General features: G+C 49.9%; 1 protein-coding gene across 2 annotated transcripts in view; it reads left to right on the top strand.

The window, feature by feature from the left end:
- The window catches only part of ZFYVE26 (zinc finger FYVE-type containing 26), a 657581-nt gene that overhangs the window by 41291 nt on the left and 597963 nt on the right, over positions 1 to 18327 (top strand). For both annotated transcript variants that reach the window (XM_078659543.1, XM_078659544.1), the window contains exon 4: positions 6312 to 6442. In XM_078659543.1, coding sequence (XP_078515669.1) covers positions 6312 to 6442 — 131 coding nt within the window. The remainder of the gene's footprint in view (positions 1 to 6311; positions 6443 to 18327) is intronic.

Raw genomic sequence — 18327 nt, forward strand, 5'->3', positions numbered from 1 at the left:
TTAAACAGGGCTCTTTTGGAATTGCTAAAGATATATTTCTCGGATGAAGGGGGATTTTTTTTTTAAACCGGTTTTATTTGGTACTTCTGGTAATATTTGGGTGGAGGCCCTACATGAACCTGTAAGAAAGCATATATTGACAGGAATACCATCATTTCACAATACTTGCAAAATTTGCGAACATGCAGGGAAGCCATCAAAAACAGTATGCAGACCGATCCAGATTCAAGTAGACAAAACCAGGGTATGGTCGCAGGTAGACATACATACGGGTAAAGATTTTACGGGGCTTCTTAGGGCAGCCACATGCCAGAAACACTGCAATTTCCACACCCATACATCTGTCTAGCTCTGTCTTCCACTTGCGCAGAGTCGGGGGGAGGTTCCTTGCCATAGCTGTGCTATATCGCGTTTGGCGATAGTGAGGGCTAAAAAAAGTAGATGCTGCTTATATTTATTGCCCCAATCCCATCTGTGCTATGCAAAAGAGAGTCGTGGATCATGTGGGAGTTACCATGATAATACCGTACTAAGGCACGAGGATACCCTACGCCAAAAGAGTTGCAGCGCGGAGTCGCCCCAGCCTGTATGGAAAAAAGTCCCATCCTCCCTTTCACATCTCAGGCATGTAGGGGATTGGATAGCGCCCATTGCCCAAAGTCTGGTTTGGGTATAATATGCGCAGTGCAAATATTTAAATTGTGTAAGATGGTACTGTGTAGAAACCGCCAGATAAAGGGGGATTTGACAGGGTTATGGGGTGGAGGTCGCCTAAAATTTCTCTTTCAATTAGTAACCAAGTGGAGATGTAATCTGACGTTTGGAAAACCAGAGTGAGCCCTGTCATGCAAGAAAGGCGGTTTTAAAGCTTGATGGAGTTAACACCCTTGAGATGAACAGGTAGACAGAGTTTTGCCAAATGAACTTGTTTAGTTGTCTATCGAGTTTCTGTTGAAAGTCTTCAGATATAACTAGAGGCAACATGTTAGTGAGCTAGTTAATTATAGGGGTAACCATCACTTTGATGGTCTCTAAACGACCCCACCATGTGTGGAATTTAGGGTTCCAACCTCTAATAGGGATTCTATTTTCCTCAGAGTTAGGGCTTCTTTATGTTGTTGTGAGTCTAGTAAATCTGAGCTAAACTCAAGACCCAAATACTTAATAAACTTAAGTTGCCAGGATAGGGCAGTGTTTTTGAAGAGGTCGCTGAAACAAAGGTTATTCAGACCTATTATTTCCGACTTATCCTTATTAACCCCTTGGCTGCGGGGTGTTTAGCCCCCCCCTGTGCAGGGAGGAGGGGGGCCTCGCGCGGCGCCGCTGTGCTGTTGACAAACTCGGCTCGTCATGAGGCACAGCGGAGCTGCCCTCGTGACGAGCTGAGCTCATCACACCACACCCGTTTTTCGAACGTTCAGCACAGCGGGGTAATTATCCCCGCGTGCAAACGTTCCAACGGCTGTGACGAGCTCAGCTCGTCATGAGGGCAGCTCAACCGTCCCTCATGACGAGCTGAGCACACAAGGGGTTAAGATAGTAATCTCCAACTCTGACATACTCGTCTATTGTCTGTAGTAATGTTGGGATTGAATTTGATGTTTTTTTGAGATAATAATAGTCATATATTTTGACAGGGAGGGGAAGGATCAGGTAGCAATCAGCTGCCACCCCCTCTGCTCACAAGAAAATGGTACTTTTGCGCTACCGTTTTCACTGTTTTTAACTTACTGATAATAAAAATGGCTCCCCGATCATGTTGTAGACGTGCATTAACCTTTTTAGGTTTCGCCTGGCGTTCGCTACGCAGCTGCGTTCGCGCAGGCGAAATTTAATGTTATCCCAGTATTGGGGACTTGAACCCGCCCCTTCTTCCATTGGCTAGCTCCATAAATGGAGGCTAGCCATTGGAAGAGATTGGTTGTCAATCACTGTTTCCCAGTCACGACGCGATTCGGGGGTGTTTCTGTTTTTTTTTTTTTAAGTCCCGCCCTCTCCTCTTCCCATTGGCTGGAATTTTACCTTCCAGCCAATGGGAAGGGGAGAGCACGAAAAACACCCCCGAATCCCAAAATGACCTTGTTTTATTGGCTACTTAATTGACTATCTTTTTCCCACCGCCAGCCGGGATGCGCTGTGTGGATATCACGCTTCCTTTGGCTATGGTGCGCCATTTATTCTGGAGAAATTAACTTGTTCTTTCGGAAATAGTGCACCCTGTTGCACTGTGGAGATTCCCGATCTATGTCTGTTTTTTTAATATATTTTATTTATTTTTCCATCGGGGACGGTGTATATCGGAATAGCGCCAGCATTTTATGCCTGTATGCTTCAGACAACATTAGTCGTTTTGTGAATTACTACTTGAGATTCAGAAATGTATCATTCTTTTTGCACATTTTAATATGGCGCCGGTAGTGGGGAGGATATTGTCGTATATGTTTGAGCATCGCAACGTGAGCGCTGTGGGTGTATTTTTACGTGTGGAGCGGCAATGGCGGTTTCTTCGAATTACCGCTTGTACGGACGCGGCCGCGTAGAACTAAGGTAAGACGACTGTCTTTGCTGCCCGTTTTATCTCCTCAGATTATGGCAGATACTAGGCGCGGGGGCACTGATGCCTTCCGTATTTCTATACCGCTTGGTAACTTTTATATACATAGGCGGTATTCTCATGTGCACGATTTTGCCATCCGATGTGACATTTGTGGATAAGCCTAGTTGACCCGTTTTGTGCATTTGGGTCTTCCAAGAAGTTAATTTCAAGCTCCGAGGTGTACCACAAACATTAGCTTCCCAATTACTGTGCTGCTTTTTATTTTTCTATTTTTCCCTTTTTCCAAGCTGGGTAACTTGCTTGTCAAAGCGGCACTGACAGCACTGTGGGGCACTGTGAGCCTCGGCCGCCTCTCGGGCACGGAAGGACCCGGAGAAGTTTGCCGGCTCCTCCCCGCGCTGCCTGTGCGACCGCGGGATCCCGGCCTGTCCTCGGGGGGAGGAGAAAAGGCGGAGGCGGTCCAGGGCCCGCATTCCTCTCATAGCCCGCACAAGTGAAGAACAAAACTGCATCTGGATCCGAGCGGGAGGCGGAGGAGGCAGCGGGGGAGACGAAGGACGGCCGGGGCACCGGAGGGTAGGGGCCTTTTATTTTTGTATTATTCGTGCTTCTCGCCCGTGTGGTGTCAGCCGGGGGCTGGTGTGCGGGTCTGTGGGGAGGGCGGCTGCAGCCCGTCGACTCACTGGTCACGCTGTGCAATGTGTGTTGGTCTCGTGGTTTCACACCCTCCCTCTCATGCACGGGATCAGCGGCACCCGTGCCCCTTTGTCCCTTGTAAACCCGCCTGCTGCTGGGATCACCTTCTGTCCAGCTGCCTGCTGCCGCGACCACCGCTCTGCCCCCTAAAGCTGCCGGTAGTACCACCCCTCTTCTCCACGGGAGCCTGCCTGCTCTTGGCAGCATCCCTCTATTGCCCCTTGTGAAGTCTCCAGCCCCCCCGCCTGCTGGCGGATACCCCCTATAAAGGTGCCTGCTGTCCGGAGCACCCCTCTGCCCACCTAACCATGCCTGTAGTCTCAAACGTCTATCCCACAGAAAACTGTCTGCTCCTGGTAGCAGTCCATCTGTCTGTCCGGTATAAAGTTGCATACACCTTATGTGGGTGGGTTTATATTGTGACACTCGTGGTCCTGGCGCACATTATGGTGCCCCTTTCGTTTTATATCGTATTTCGGCTTTGATTACCTTTGAAAGAGCACTTTTCCACAGAACTAGTTGTCCCGCAATTTCTCCCAGCAGATTAGATTAATATCAGCCCACTGTTTACTTGGGTTATAAAGGATGTTTACATAACAGTAGACCTCACTGGGTGTGATTCTATCCATCTTAGATAGCATTTTGCTTTTGGTACTGGTCTGATTTTGTACTCTTCCTCTTACCAGTAAATACCTATAAGACGGGAAGAACCTGACTGATGTGGTGATAAGGAGTTATACATGCCATATCCCACTTTGATCTCTGTTTACTTGCAGGTAATGATTTTATATTTTCGTGTATTTACACATTTTTTGTATTTAATGTATGAATATAATATTAAGGACCATATGGACATCCATAGGGAATACTAATCGCTTGTGTGCCTTTCCAGTATTTATTAAGTGCCCGGCACTACCAGAAGGTATATAAGACCTTCCTATTTCATCTTGACATCCTAAGCTTAAAGGAGGTTGGTCCTTGCCACTGTTGCCTGCTTGTGACCCGGTTTTGTGTGTGGCTCTGTTGCCTGCTTGTGACCCAATTTTGTGTGTGTGTGATTGGGTGCAAATGCAATAGGTGTCGCATTTGCGAGAGATTAGGCTATTGGCTTTGTAAATGACAATGCCATTTATTTATGTTTTCAAAGCCAACACATAAATAAAAATGTTGTCATTTACAATGCCAATAGCTCTAACTTTTCCAAAGGCGAAACCGTTGCATTGTAAATGCTTGTTTTACTTTTGGCCATGCTGTACAGTATCTTGCTGATCTTTTTTTTTTTTTAAATATTTTTATTTTTTCAAAATTGAACAGCCTCAGAATAAATGATACAAACATTCAGGCACTGCTACTTATATTTAGAGTGTTTGATACAACCACCTGTGTATTGTAAACTTCCGCCATCTGTGTAGCGATATTCTTTTTTGCCATCATTCCTAAGGTTGCCCATGTCTGTGGTGTTGAGGTCTGTGGGCTCCCATATGTTTAGAAGGCAGTCAGACGGGACTGGGTTGCCACAGAATTTTTTTTTCCATTACCAATTTCCAATATTCCACTTTTGCAGGGCATTCCCAGATAGTGTGGAAAAAAGTGCTGAGCGCCCCACACACCCTCAGACAAAGTGGAGTGTCCGTTCTCCCTATTTTGTGGAGTGTCGGTCCTTGTATAGTATACTCTATGTAAGATCTTAAGTTGTATCGGGCAAAGTCTAGACGGGATTGCCACTTCCCTGGGTGAGGCTAAGGCGTCCTGCCAGTCTGAATTGTCAAGGTCTCCCAGTTCCGTGATCCATTTATCACAGAGCTTTTGCGTTGGGTTAGGTGCGTATCTTGCTGATCTTGTACAGCATTGGCAAGCCTAACCGGTCCCAAAGTCGAGACATATTGGCTTTGCCAATAATTATTGTTTTAGTCAATGTTTTTTTTAATGTGTTTAAGATTGATGAGTGCTTGGCAGCTTCCAGAACAATAACGTTTTGCAAAAGTTGTGACAAACAAGCATTGCCAAAGCCAGAAAATGGCGGGAAATGCCGGACCAGTTGGCTTTGCCATTGTTTGTTATTTTGGTATGGTGTCACACAGTCCCACTGGCTAATGTGTTTTCTCAATGCACATCCAGCCTGCTTAAATATTAGTTTTACCATGATATGTTTAGTAAAATGAATATGTATCCACTTCATTTAGTCAACGTATGTAGTATAAAACAAAACGTTTTAAGCATTATCTGGACCTTTATATGTAGGTTGCGCAGCACCAGTGTTTGATATTTTTGTGCTGTCATTGTCATTTATACTATTTGACAATTAGGATCATCCTATTTATATTTTTCACTCTTCACATTTACAATGTCATCTGAATGCACGTCCTTCCAAGCAATCTGTGACGGCCCTTTTATCCATTCACAGGTATTCACAATATTTTGTTTTTCTTCATTTCTGTTAAGTCATTATGTGATTGAGGTGAAAAGCAATTACAGATGGTCGCTGCCTCTCTTTAGTCACACATATGTCTTTTGTCCTTTCCTGTCAGTCACCAAACTGATAAGGCTTTTTTCAGCACCCCTTTGAACCTGAAATATTACTTTGCCCTAGATTGCTCCCTTGCACTGTAAGCGCTGTTAATTTTCATTATACACCATGGGCTGTGCTTAGTACAAAGCATACTTTTGAAATCACATTTCCATTTTATAACCCAGTTGTAAAAGCAAACTTCAGAGTGCTAGATTACATTTGGTTTGACTTTTCAAATTGTTTCTATTCTCTACTTTTATTGGCAAACATGGCTTCCATTTCTGCATGCATTTTGGCAATCTAAATAATATCTTGATTTTGTTTAAAATGGCAGATACCTTCATCCTCTTGGCTGTAGCTGTGGGAGTTATTTTCCCTTTTCGTTCAATAAGTACAGACTCAAGAACTGGGACTAATCCCCCTCACAGTGAGTGTGTGTACTCTGGAATAGGGTTACTGGCATAAGTATTTATTTGGAAAGCCCTATTGTGTAATGGTACCTTACCCTCATTTTACATGCTGTAACAAGTAAATTATTATCTATTTTAGTTTCTTCTGAACAGTCGGATACCGAGAGAGCAATTCTGGCCTTGTTTTCTGACCACAGACAGATGCCATCCTGGAAACCAGCTTATTTTTACTGTCTTAGCAGCAACAAGCATTTCTTGGAGCAGGTTCTGGTAAGTTGGAAATGTATAAGTTTTCGTGTGAACATGTGTTATCTAGTTTCTGCTGGATTTAGAGGGCTCCTCGACCTCTAAGTAGTGTGTTTGACAGTGTTTTACAATATAGTCCGTAGGTTGCCTGTTTTAAGTGAGGTTCACAGTGTGTTTACTGTGACTCAAGCCCTAATCAAACACCGCAAACAGGAAGGCATCCCTCTTTACATATTAGAGTTCAACCTCTTCTAGAGAAAAATCATTAGAAGGTAGCCTTCAAATTATATAATCTTACAAACTACCAGGTGAGTTGCATAAGGGCAGCACTGTAAAAGAGGCATCATTTCGTACCGTCTGAAAAAATAAATTTGAGAGCCTGATAACATTTAAAACATTTTCTAAGGTCCATGTTTTACCCTACATGGGCATGAAGTGGGAGCACCCTACAGTCTTAATAGCTAGGTTGGCTGCCTGTTTCATTCGGTCTTCATGGTTCACGGTAATCTGAGTTACTCAAGTTTAGCCAGGTAGTCCCTTACTGAAAAATATAAGATTGAAATATATAGTAGTAGTAGTATAAGCTTTATTCGATCAAATTTATCATAAAAGCATGTACATATAAAAATTTGAGTACTAAAAACATGTAACAAAATAATAATGTATCATACTATACATTAAATTCCGTACCGTTGAAAACCATACAGTTAAAAAAGTAAGTGAGGGATAAAAAGAGGAAACTCCATTTTCACAAGGCCAATAATATCGGATTACAACGATTTTTTTTTTTTGGAAAATATATTTTTATTGCAGATATTCTTTTACACACTTATGCCGGTCAACAATTATATAAGCATCACTTGTGATCAATGATACAGTAAAATTCGCATTACACAGCCACTCAGCCCACAACCCGGGGGTCGGGCGGCAAAAACATAAATGCAACGCGCATGTATAAGTCATATAAACACAATCATGTCCGGCCAGCAAAGGATATGTGCGTCTGCTTTCTGTAACTCCCAATATCCCAACACCCAAACGTTAACTACCCCCTGGAGCTAATACTGATTAATCCCCATTGTTATTTCTTTACTTCCCTGCTTCTTTATCCTGCTTCCCATCCTTTGTCCCCAGAAAACATAGCACAACAAAGCGACAATCAACTCAACAGCAAATGTACTTGCCAACATAGCCAATCGCCGATAGCAGGGATTTCCTCCGTCCTGTATGCAGCTCCCCCCTCCCTCTCAGGTCCCTCCCCCCTTGCATAAATGGTGGTGTGGGCGCTTACATAGTCGCTTAACCTATCTCAACGGTGGTGACCAATGGTGTAGCAAATCTACTTGCTATATGTAATAATCACATGGACGTGAAACTCACTCCTCTTCTTCAATCAATTGTCGGTCTTTCAAAGACTGGACCAGGACCTCCCAAGCTCGAGCTACCTCCAGCGCTTTATCATTACCTGAGCGGGTAGCTTGCCGAAGCCTCACTACGCTTTCGCAGCTTGCCCACTTACAGAATTCCCTCCTCCACCTCCCAAACGACGGCCCCTCTGTCACTTTCCAATGCCAGGTAATTTCGCGTTTAGCTAGCAAAAGCCCTTAATCAATACATTTGCTAGTTACCCTGGTCTTGGCCGTGTGCGGAAACCAGTGTAGGAAGCAGGTGGCCATGCCATAGTCCAATTGTCTGTCTGTGACCGTGTTTAAAAGTACCCCTACTTCCTCCGAGTAGCCCCCCATGCGCGGACAGAGCCTTAGCATGTGTTCGAGCTCAACATCCTCCTCCCGACATCTTGGGCACGCCGCCTCCTGGACATGGAAGTATTTACGGATCTTCCCCGGAGTTAAATAGGCCCTATGTAACACAAAGTATTGAATTAGTTGGAGACGAGCGTTCCTGGTGCTCTTCCATGCCCGTTTAAGGATTTGTTCCCACGTGGCATCCGGTATTTGCCGATCTGTGCTTTCTTCCCATTTTGCTTTAAGAGCATCTAATGGACGCATGCCCTCCCGGAGCAGTCTGGACTGGAGGCATGTCACCGCCTTAACCGTACCTGCCGCCATCACAGTATATTGGCAAGCAAGGGTTACCACCGGTTCCATCCTCCCGGTCTTCCAGTGTTTTTGGATAGCGGTAGTGACCGCAGCGTGTATCAGGCAGTCTCCCTCCGGGAGCCCGTACATCTCCTGCAGCACCGGGAAGGGCACCAGCTCCTGATCCACAAACGGATCCCCCACCACCTGGACACCCATCTGTCCCCAGCCCGCCAGCGGGGTCCAATCCCCACCATGCGGCAACGCCGTCAGCATGCCCAGCAGGATCTCCGGTGCATACGGGTGACGAGTCCCTGTTCTGCGCTGTGTCCTGTTCCAGCAAAGCCGCAGGGTCCGTTCCTCCCCCGTCAGGTCCCGCAGGTCAAGCTTTTGCTGCAGAACTATATAGGCCAATATGTGTCGTAGAATTCCACTTCCCCAGCTACTTTCCGGGCCTCGGTATTCCCGGGCTATATTTTGCGTTAAGACCTGTAATTGGGCTGCTAGGTAATAGAGTTCAAAATCCGGCGCTGCCAAGCCACCATCCAATCTGGGCCTCATCAACGTCGTCAGAGCTATACGTCGTCTACCGCTGCCCCAGATGAAGCCCACCATCAGCGATCTCAGGTACTTAAAGATTCTCGGCGGGAGCCATATCGGCAGCGTACGGAAATAATATAAGAGCCTGGAGAGTGCCACCATTTTAAGCAATGCCACTCTCCCCATGACCGACCGAGAAAGTGTCGCCCAGAACTCCATACATTTCATCAGAGCTCTAACACACCGGCCAATGTTACCCTCAGGCAGATCTTGGTCCGTGTGATAGATCCTAACCCCTAAATAAGTGATGCATGCCGGCTCCCACCTGATGTCGCCCAGCACAGCAGGCGGAGGCAGACTTCGTCGCATCGGGAAGAGGCACGTCTTGGCCCAGTTCACCTGAAGACCCGAGACCCTCCCAAAACTAAACAACATATTAATCGCCCCGTGTAGATCCACATCGGCCTCCCGAAGAAAGAGGAGCAGATCATCCGCATACAGAGAGATGTAATGGGGGTTTCCCCAGTGCACCAATCCCCCATACAACCGTCCCAACCTCGCCTGTGCCGCCAAAGGTTCGATCGCCAATGCAAACAGCGGCGACAACGAGCACCCCTGTCTTGTGCCTCTCATGATTGGGTATTGGCCAGAAATCACCTCACCCAGCCGCACCCTCGCCGCGGCTGAAGAGTACAACACCGTTGTCCACTTCACAAATCTATCACCTAATCCAAACCGGTCCAGTACTCTGCAGAGGAAGGCCCATTCCAGACTATCAAACGCCTTCTCAATGTCCACAGAGAGCACTGCTGCTGAGCTCTCATCATTCTGATTTTCCGCCATAACTCTAAGAAAGCGGCGAATATTCGTGGCCGTGTATCTCGTGGGAATAAAGCCCGCCTGGTCCATATGAAACAACGATGTCATGTGCGGCAATAACCGGGTTGCCAGTATGCGACTCAGGATTTTGTAATCCACCGACAGCATGGATAAAGGCCGATATGAGGCCACATCAATCTCCGAGCGACCCGGTTTCAGAAGAGGGATTATCAAGGCTTCACGCATCGAACCCGGCAGACGACCCTCCGACTCTGCCTCCCGATACACCTCCAATAAGGCGGGAGCCAGTCTATCAATGTATTGAGTGTAGAATTCGATAGGTAGCCCATCAGGTCCCGGCGTCTTGTTCCGGGCCATGTGTTTAATTGCCCCTCGTATTTCAGCCAATGTTATATCCCGCCCCAACAATTCAGCGTCTTCTTCTAACCGCGGCAAAGGGGTTCCCTCTAGGAACTCCACTATGTCCTCCTCAGTCTCCTCTCTTCTACTGCTGTACAGCGCTTCATAGTAGGTTGCAAAGCGAGATAGAACCATTTCCTGCGAGTGGGTCAGAGTGCCAGCATCTAGCGCTATCTGCAGGACTGGTCCACTCCGCTGCTCCGGATCAGCCAACCTGGCCAATAGTGTTTCAACCTTATCCCCCTCCGCATGAACCTTCGCCAGGTACCCTCTGTGGTCGAAGCATCGCAGCCGTTCAGTCTCGGCCGCCACCTTCTCTTTGGCTTCCAGCAACTGTTCCTGCAGAGACGGCATCTCCGGTCTCCGCCGCTCCAGATCTCTCAGAGCCCTGTCCGCCTCTGCCACATCATCCACCACTGCCTTCCTAGTCCCCGAATATTTAGTGATGCATAACCCTCTGATAACCACCTTAAAAGCATCCCACTCTAATGCTCTAGAGCTTGCCGTGCCCCAGTTCTCCCGGAAGTAGTTGTCAATACCCTCACCTACTTCCGTCCGAAACACCTGATCTTCCAGAGTCTCAGGGTGCAAGCGCCATGTCTGGATCGCCGTCCTCCCCCTCTGCCAGTGAAGTGACATCAATAGCGGATTGTGGTCGGAGATAGTTCTAGTAAGGTACTCAGTGTGAGCCGCCATAGGAGCCATCAGGGGGGAGCATAGGATAGCATCAATACGTACGTGCAGGTCATGTACAGATGAAAAGAACGAATAGTCCCTGTCACGGGGATGTTGAGCACGCCATACATCGATGAGACCCCAGTGTTCCTGCCATTCGGATCTAGCATTAGCCAATTTCCTAACCGGTGTTGCCGCCAGAGGAGGATGCGACCTATCCATGTCCACGTCTGAGATAGCATTAAAATCCCCTCCTACAATAGCTCGGCCTGCCAAAAGGGGGGCCAGCGCACCCGATAAATTAGCTAGGAAACTAATCTGCTCAGAATTTGGGGCATAGACACTGCACAACACAACGTCCCTGCCGTACAGTCTACCTTCCACAGCCACATACCGGCCCTCCTGATCCAGCACCTGCCGAGTGACCTGAAAGGGGACTCCTGCTCTAACCCAAACGAGCACCCCCCTAGAAAAAGCAGAATAAGCTGTATTGAAGACCTGGCCCCTCCACCTCCGCTGCAATGCCTGACCTTCTGCCCTGGTAAGATGCGTTTCCTGTAATAATGCTATGTGCACCCCCCTCCGCAATAAATAGGCATGCACTTTGTGTCTTCTAGCCATAGTATGTAAGCCTCTCACATTCCAAGTGATACACTTCAAATCATGTAATGTCCCCATCATTGTGATTTCGCTTTCCCGCCCCCATCACAATAGCAGCGCCCACACCAGTACCAAACCCCAAAAACTCAACACCCCAAGTAACCCGCTCAGCCCCCCCCCCCCAGGACAGGACCCAATAGTAATCTATCAGTCCCCATCCAAACAGCTCAAAACACTATCACACTATACTATCCTGTAGTAGTCACCACAGGTTGCCTTAAGGGCAATCAGAGTGCTGCTCAGCTCCGACAGGTGGGGGTTCCGCCCGCACTCCCCGCCCTCAACCCCATATTGCAGTAGCGTCAGCCACATTGAACAGAAAAGTTACCCGAGGTTGCATCCATTCCTAGAGCAGTCCATAGGAGGGGATCCGTCTACAGGTCGTCCGCCGATCTAGGCGTCGCCTCCGGCTTCATGGTGCTGTCGACATCCGAAAGTTCAATACCTGACTGTCTTTTATCTTCGTCGGTGTCCGACCCTCTGTTCGAGTCTTCTCTCTGAGACCCTGTTATGGCTGCCGTTGCCGCTAGAGCACCTTGCATGCCAGCCGCCAACTGTGCGAGAAGTAGGGCCTGTAGAGTCTGGTTCTTCTTTTGGAGACGTTGCGATTTGCGTGTCCTCGGTGGCCTTGGCCGTCCTCGTTCTTCCCTGCCCTTGCGGTGCGTGCCCGCCCTGTAAGTTTCCAGCCACGACCAGGTTTCCTCTGGCGTCAGGAAGAAGTGGGTCGAACCATCCATAATGATTCTTAATTTAGCAGGAGATAACAATGAGTATTGAATCCCCTCATCACGAAGTTCTTTTTTGATGGCCAAATAGCTGGCCCTGCGCTTTTGTACTTCCTGCGTATAGTCCGGGAAGATTGTAACGGTGCCGTTCTCCACTGCAAAGGGTCAATTCGTATGTGCATTCTGGATCAGAAAATCCCTGTCCCTGAGGTGGAGGACTCTAGCAACCACAGGTCTGGGTGGGCGGCCCGGCAGTGGCGGCCTGGCCGGTACCCTGTGTGCCCATTCAAGCGTGAAGAAGGCGGATAGGCCCTCCGGGGCAACCTATGTCCTAAACCAGTTCTCCATATACGCTACCATGCCCGACCCCCTCCACTTTTTCCGGCAAGCCCACCACCCTGACGTTGTTACGTCTATTGCAGCTTTCAGCATCCTCGGTCTTCTTTTCCAGGGTTGCCAAGCGCTGCAACGCATCTTCCAGCTTCCTCTCCACTGTCACCACCGCCGGCTTCAGCTCTTGAACCACCAACTCGGTGTCTTTTACCCTTTCCACTAGCTTCGAGTGGTCCGCTTTCACGAGGCCCAGTCCAAGTGCAACCTGCGAAATATCATTATGTAGGGATTCCTTTGTCGCAGTAATGGCCTCTAGGATCTTGTCCAGGCGCTTATTCAGCCTTTGCTCTGATCCCTTGCCCTCTGCTTCACCTCCCTCCTCTTTAGCGGCTCCCTGCTCCCCAGCGTCCTACGCCCTGTGCTGCGGCTTCATTATGGCTTATGTAGTGCTTACTGCCCTGCAGCGTTGGGGCCGCGTGCGCAAAGAATGCACCCCCAGCGATCAGCCAGGCTATAATGTGCGTGGGTCGGTCCTCTCCAACATCAGAGCACTGTGCCTCATGTACTCCAGCAGGTTACCGCCTTACAGCAGCCTCATGCGCAATATTGGGCGGCCTCAGCCGTCTCACAGCTGCTCACTTCCAGGGTCAAGGGGCTCCCAGGCACTCGTATATACTTCTCCTCTGTATTCCCCTGTTAAAGGATCGAAATGATTGCCTTGCACCCTGTCCTTTCGACCTTGTTCAGAGCCCTTCCTCATCAGCTCCAACTGTCACCTCGGGTCCGTGCTCAGGGTCGCGCAGGTAGTGGGGCCACAGTGCGCCATCAGACCAGGGAGATGTGCGTTGTCCCAATGCACAATCTCGCCCCAACTGCACAATGCTTTTCAAATATATAATGCGGGCAAACATGCACTGTCTCAGCGGGCTGCCGCCGTCCCACGTCGGCTTCGAGAAAGTTGCACTGCTGTCTGTGCAGTGCCACAGGGCCGCCCGGCCCCCTCCTCCTCCTCTCCGTGCGCAGATCCGCAGCCCCACACCCACCAAGGGCACCGGGGGGGCAGGTCCATTCGCCGTCAGCTGTTTTCGGCACGTCCGTCTGTAATCTCCTCCCGCACCGTCCTGCTTTGGGTCGTCGGGCCGTACAATCAACCAGCATGCAGCAGTGCTCAGCTCCAGCCCCGTCTGCCGCTCAACTCCCTCAGCGGGTCCGGGATCCGCACTGTAATCGTTCTGCAGCTAGGTCCCTCCCGCAGCCCGACGTCCTCCAGCACTTCCAGCCGGCTTAAGAACCCCCGGCTGCAGTTCCTGGGAGCCGATCAGTTCCGGTAGTCCGTCCACCGGCCGCCATCTTTAGCAATCTCGCCGGACAGCACCTCCCGGGGCAAGTTCGGTTTCGGCTGCCTTTCAGGAGCAGTCCTCTGGTCCCGGCTGCAATGTCGCCAGCTGCTCGTCGGTCCCGGTGTCCATCAGTGCCATCTCCGCTTTCGAAAAGCCTTAAAGACCTGGTTTTTTGCCCAATAATTTTTTTTCTTCAGGATCAATTATGCTGTTCACTGTCAATTAGCGCCGGGAAACCCTCACGGGTAGCTGTCGCGCTCTATAAGATTAATAAATAAATAAATAAATAAATAAATAAAATAAGTCGTAGCCCCCGTTCGCTGGGCTTCTAGCCGCGGTCACTCATCCCCAGCACAATTCGGGATGTTGAATGCCTCCGCCATTTTACTGGCAGCTCGCCGCTTCCTCTATAGTCCGATCGGCTCTGGCACCACAGCGGAGCCCTCGCGATCCACGGTGTCGGGCCCTGGATGTGCCCCCGGCATTCCTATACTTGCGCTGCCACTCCAAACTGCAAACAGGAGCAATAGTCAGGATAAAAGTGGGGTCCGGGCGCGGAGCTATCTGCTCACACCGCCACCCCCATCAGCGCCGTAGCCACGCCCCATGGGATTACAACCATAGAGGATATTGCACTAAACATTGTTCTGTTAGAGCTTCGCTCTTGTCTTATCTGTCAACCATGCGCATCCCAGGTGTTAAAACATGTCGCGATTTTCTCCTTGATCTTTGTTCTTATCAACCATGAGCATCCCACATATTTGGCTACTCCACAAATCAATGTCAGGGAAGAAGTATCCATCTTTAGAATACTTAATGCAGCGCAATGGTTCATTAGGCCTATCATTTTACAGACCGGTTTGAGCCATTTGGCTCTAGCCATCCTGTAGGCCGGGCATGCAAAGAAGAAATGGGCAATTGACTCAGTGGGATAGGCACAGGCTGGACAAGGCGCTGGTGTTGAATTGGGCCCCTTCCAAGATGCTGTCACATTATTAAGCGGGAGGGTCCCTAGTTTCATCTTCATATATAGGACCCTGTCCCTGGGAACCTGTATGAAATCAAGCTAGGGTTCTAATTTGCAGATGGATTTATGCTCGAAGAACACCTCAGTAAGTTTCCCTGTTTTGGGATTAGATCGCTCTTGGATCTGCACCCAATCCCAATAGGCACGCTTTAGATCCTGTTTAGATGGTGGGGTCTGACTAGCCCAAGCCTCTCTAAGTCCAATATCAGTTAAAAGCTGCCTAAGGTCTGCTATCCATTTGATCCTGCTCCCTGTATCGACTGGTTCGAGGCATGTGGGCTGCTGAATTCATATCTATAGCATAGATCGCCGCCTAGTGTTGGGTCCGGGTGATTGCACCTTGTTGTCCTGGAAGAGCCTTCGAAGTATCACGAGATAGGTGGCTCCTCCCCTGGACTACAGTGCGCATGGGCATCGACTCCATCCTTAGATTGTTTTTTTCCGCCATTGGGTTCGGATGTGGTTTCGTTAACTCCGGTTCGGAATCGACAAAAACGTACTTTTTCAAGGCAAAAAGGCCTTCTTTGACCCGTCGGTATTGTTCGCGTTCGGTGCCTCACTTAAATCCAACTTTTCCAGTCGGATATCCCGTGAGTCGTGATACTTCTAGGATCGAGGCCCAGTCGACGCAGCAAGACTTCGACGGCATGGAACGAAGTCCATTCAAACACTGTCCCGTGTGTGGATCCAAATACCCACACATCGACGTCCACCCGGTCTGCAACAAATGCCTGTCGCCGGACCACGACGAGGCCAACTGCATGGCCTGTTCCAGGTTTAGGTCGAAGAAAACCATCAGGCTTAGGCGCGCGGCGCGCCTAGAGGCCCGGCGAGCGGCTCCGGCACCGGTGGACATCTTCGTCAATGAAGAAGCGGACGAGCAACAGGTCCATCTTCAAGTTTCGCCTCCTTCGGTGGTCGTCGAGTCTGACTACGAAGCGGACGCAGAGGGCCAAGACGTTGAGGAAATCGTCGAGGAGGTAGGAGACAACGAGGAGGCCTACGGGGCCATGGAAGATAGCTCGGAGGAAGAGCTATACCCCGTTCGTACTTTTACTAAGGCTCGGGTCGAAGGATCGCCACATGGCCTTACCCTAGACCCTACACCAATATCCACGGCCCCGCCTTCCGGCCCGGCCACGGACACTTCGGCGGAGCCACCATTACCTAAATCGAAACCGAAACCGAAACTGTCGGTATCGACAACAACTAAGATGGCCGACGCACCATCGAAACCAAAGACGACTGCTCCCCCATCGACGCCGTCGTCTTCGGTGGCCTCGAAGCCAAAGAAAAGTGTCGCACCCTCAACGGTGGCGAAGGTGGTCGGGACCCCAGCTCACGAAGGACCGTCGATTCGGTGCCGAGCGCAACAGCCGACCCGCAGCCCAAGAAAACGGGTGAGGCCGTTCACACTAAGGCCGTCGAGCCGAAATCCACCAGGCCTGTCGACACGACGGCTGCCAAGGGCGCGAAGCCGAAGTCTGGCACTACGGCGCCAAAGGTCAAAGTTGCCGTGGCGAAGTCGTCGGCGTCCACGTCCACTGCTGTAGTCGGGGATCGCAGTGCACCTCAATCGGATACGCAGAAGGTGTCGGCGCCCGAGTCTTCCTCTGGAGGTGGACCGAAGACATCGGTCGGGTCTACGAAGCCGTCCGCTTCCTTCACCAAGAAGGTCTCGGACTCCCTAAAACGTATTAAGGACAGAGCTTCCGCATCGGAACCGAAGATCCCTTCCGCCGCAAAGAAGGCTGTCCCGACGCCACCGGCTTCAAAGCAGATCCTTTTCACGCTACCACCTAAGGTGGCGCCGAAGGCCTTTGCACCGCAACAGGTGGCCAAGGACCCGGAGAGGTCGAAGTCGACTCCCCCTGCTGGGGGTTTCACGCGTCCGCGACACTCTTTGTCTGAGCAGTCGGAGCAGTACATCGACGCCGATACCGGGAAGCTGACGCTTCTGAAGAGGAAGTTTACGGCGTCACAGCCTTTGGAGGCCTTCAGGATTCCCCTGAAACGCAAAAGGCCTGAAGAGGATACTCCTGTACTGGTTGAACCCAGCATTCAGCACCCTGCAAGGGGGGCAACGCCATCACCCACCTATTCAGATGGAGAAGATGGGGAGGAGCAGGATGAGGAGTATAATTTCCCAGCCCACACTGAGCCTGATGAGCAACAGGACTTGTGGGTGGACACAGGTTATCAGGGGGATCAGCAGGCAACCCTTGACCCTCAGGTGTTCAACATCAAGACGTCTCCCACCGAGGATTCCACAGCATTTCATGCTTTGATAGAAAGGGCAGCTAAGAACCATGATGTGGATATGCATGCTGACCCTGTGGAAGCTGATTTCCTTTTTGACACTTTCTCCACTGCGGAAAAAACTGTGAAAACTCTTCCCATGCTAAAGGGGGTCCTAAGGCATGCTGCGGACATTTTTAAGGAACCCACGAGAGCACGGGTGGTTAACGCTCGGATTGAGAAGAAATACAGACCGGCACCTGGCGATCCAACGTATATAAGGGGCCAACTGCCGCTGGACTCTTTGGTGGTCTCTAATGCTCGCAAACGAGCTAACTCTCAAACCACGGGTGAAGCTCCTCCCCCGGACAAAGAGTCAAAAGTGCTGGAGGCGTCAGGGAAGAGGGTAGCAGCAAAGGCAGCCAACATCTGGTGCATTTCAAACACACAGGCGCTGTTGGCCAGATACGACAGGGCACATTATGACACCCTAGAGACCCTGTTGCAACACCTGCCAGACCAATACAAGGAAGGGGCTGAGATGCTTATACAAGAGGGCAAACTCATTTCCAATGCTGCTATCAAGTGCACCCTTGACGTTGTTGATACAGCGGCTAGGGCAATCAATACTAGCGTGATGCTGAGGAGACAGGCTTGGCTCCGAATTTCCGGGTTCAAGCCCGAAATACAGACAACCATCCTCAACCAACCAGTCAACCCCGACAGGCTGTTTGGTCCTGAAGTCGACACCACACTGGAAAAAATTAAAAAAGATACTGAGACTGCCAAGTCCATGGGGGCTCTCCAGTCGCAGCAGTTTCGTGGGAACACTTTTCGTCGCTCAGGCAATCGGGGTGTTACCAGAGGCCAAATGTCACAGCAGTCGCAGTTCAACAAAAGTGGGGCGCAGTCTTCCTACCCCAAACAGAGTAGAGGAGGATACCGGGGCAACAGCTCCAAAGGCAGAGGCAGAGGCAACAACAGTTCCCGTTCCTCTGCCACCAACAAGCAGTGACTCCCTGTCACTGCCCCCCGACCACCCAACACCTGTCGGGGTGAGACTCCAGCGGTTCCTGTCAGTGTGGCACTCCAT

The sequence above is a fragment of the Lissotriton helveticus genome, chromosome 9 (genome assembly GCF_964261635.1).
Source record: "Lissotriton helveticus chromosome 9, aLisHel1.1, whole genome shotgun sequence".
In the NCBI taxonomy this organism is placed as follows: domain Eukaryota; kingdom Metazoa; phylum Chordata; class Amphibia; order Caudata; family Salamandridae; genus Lissotriton; species Lissotriton helveticus.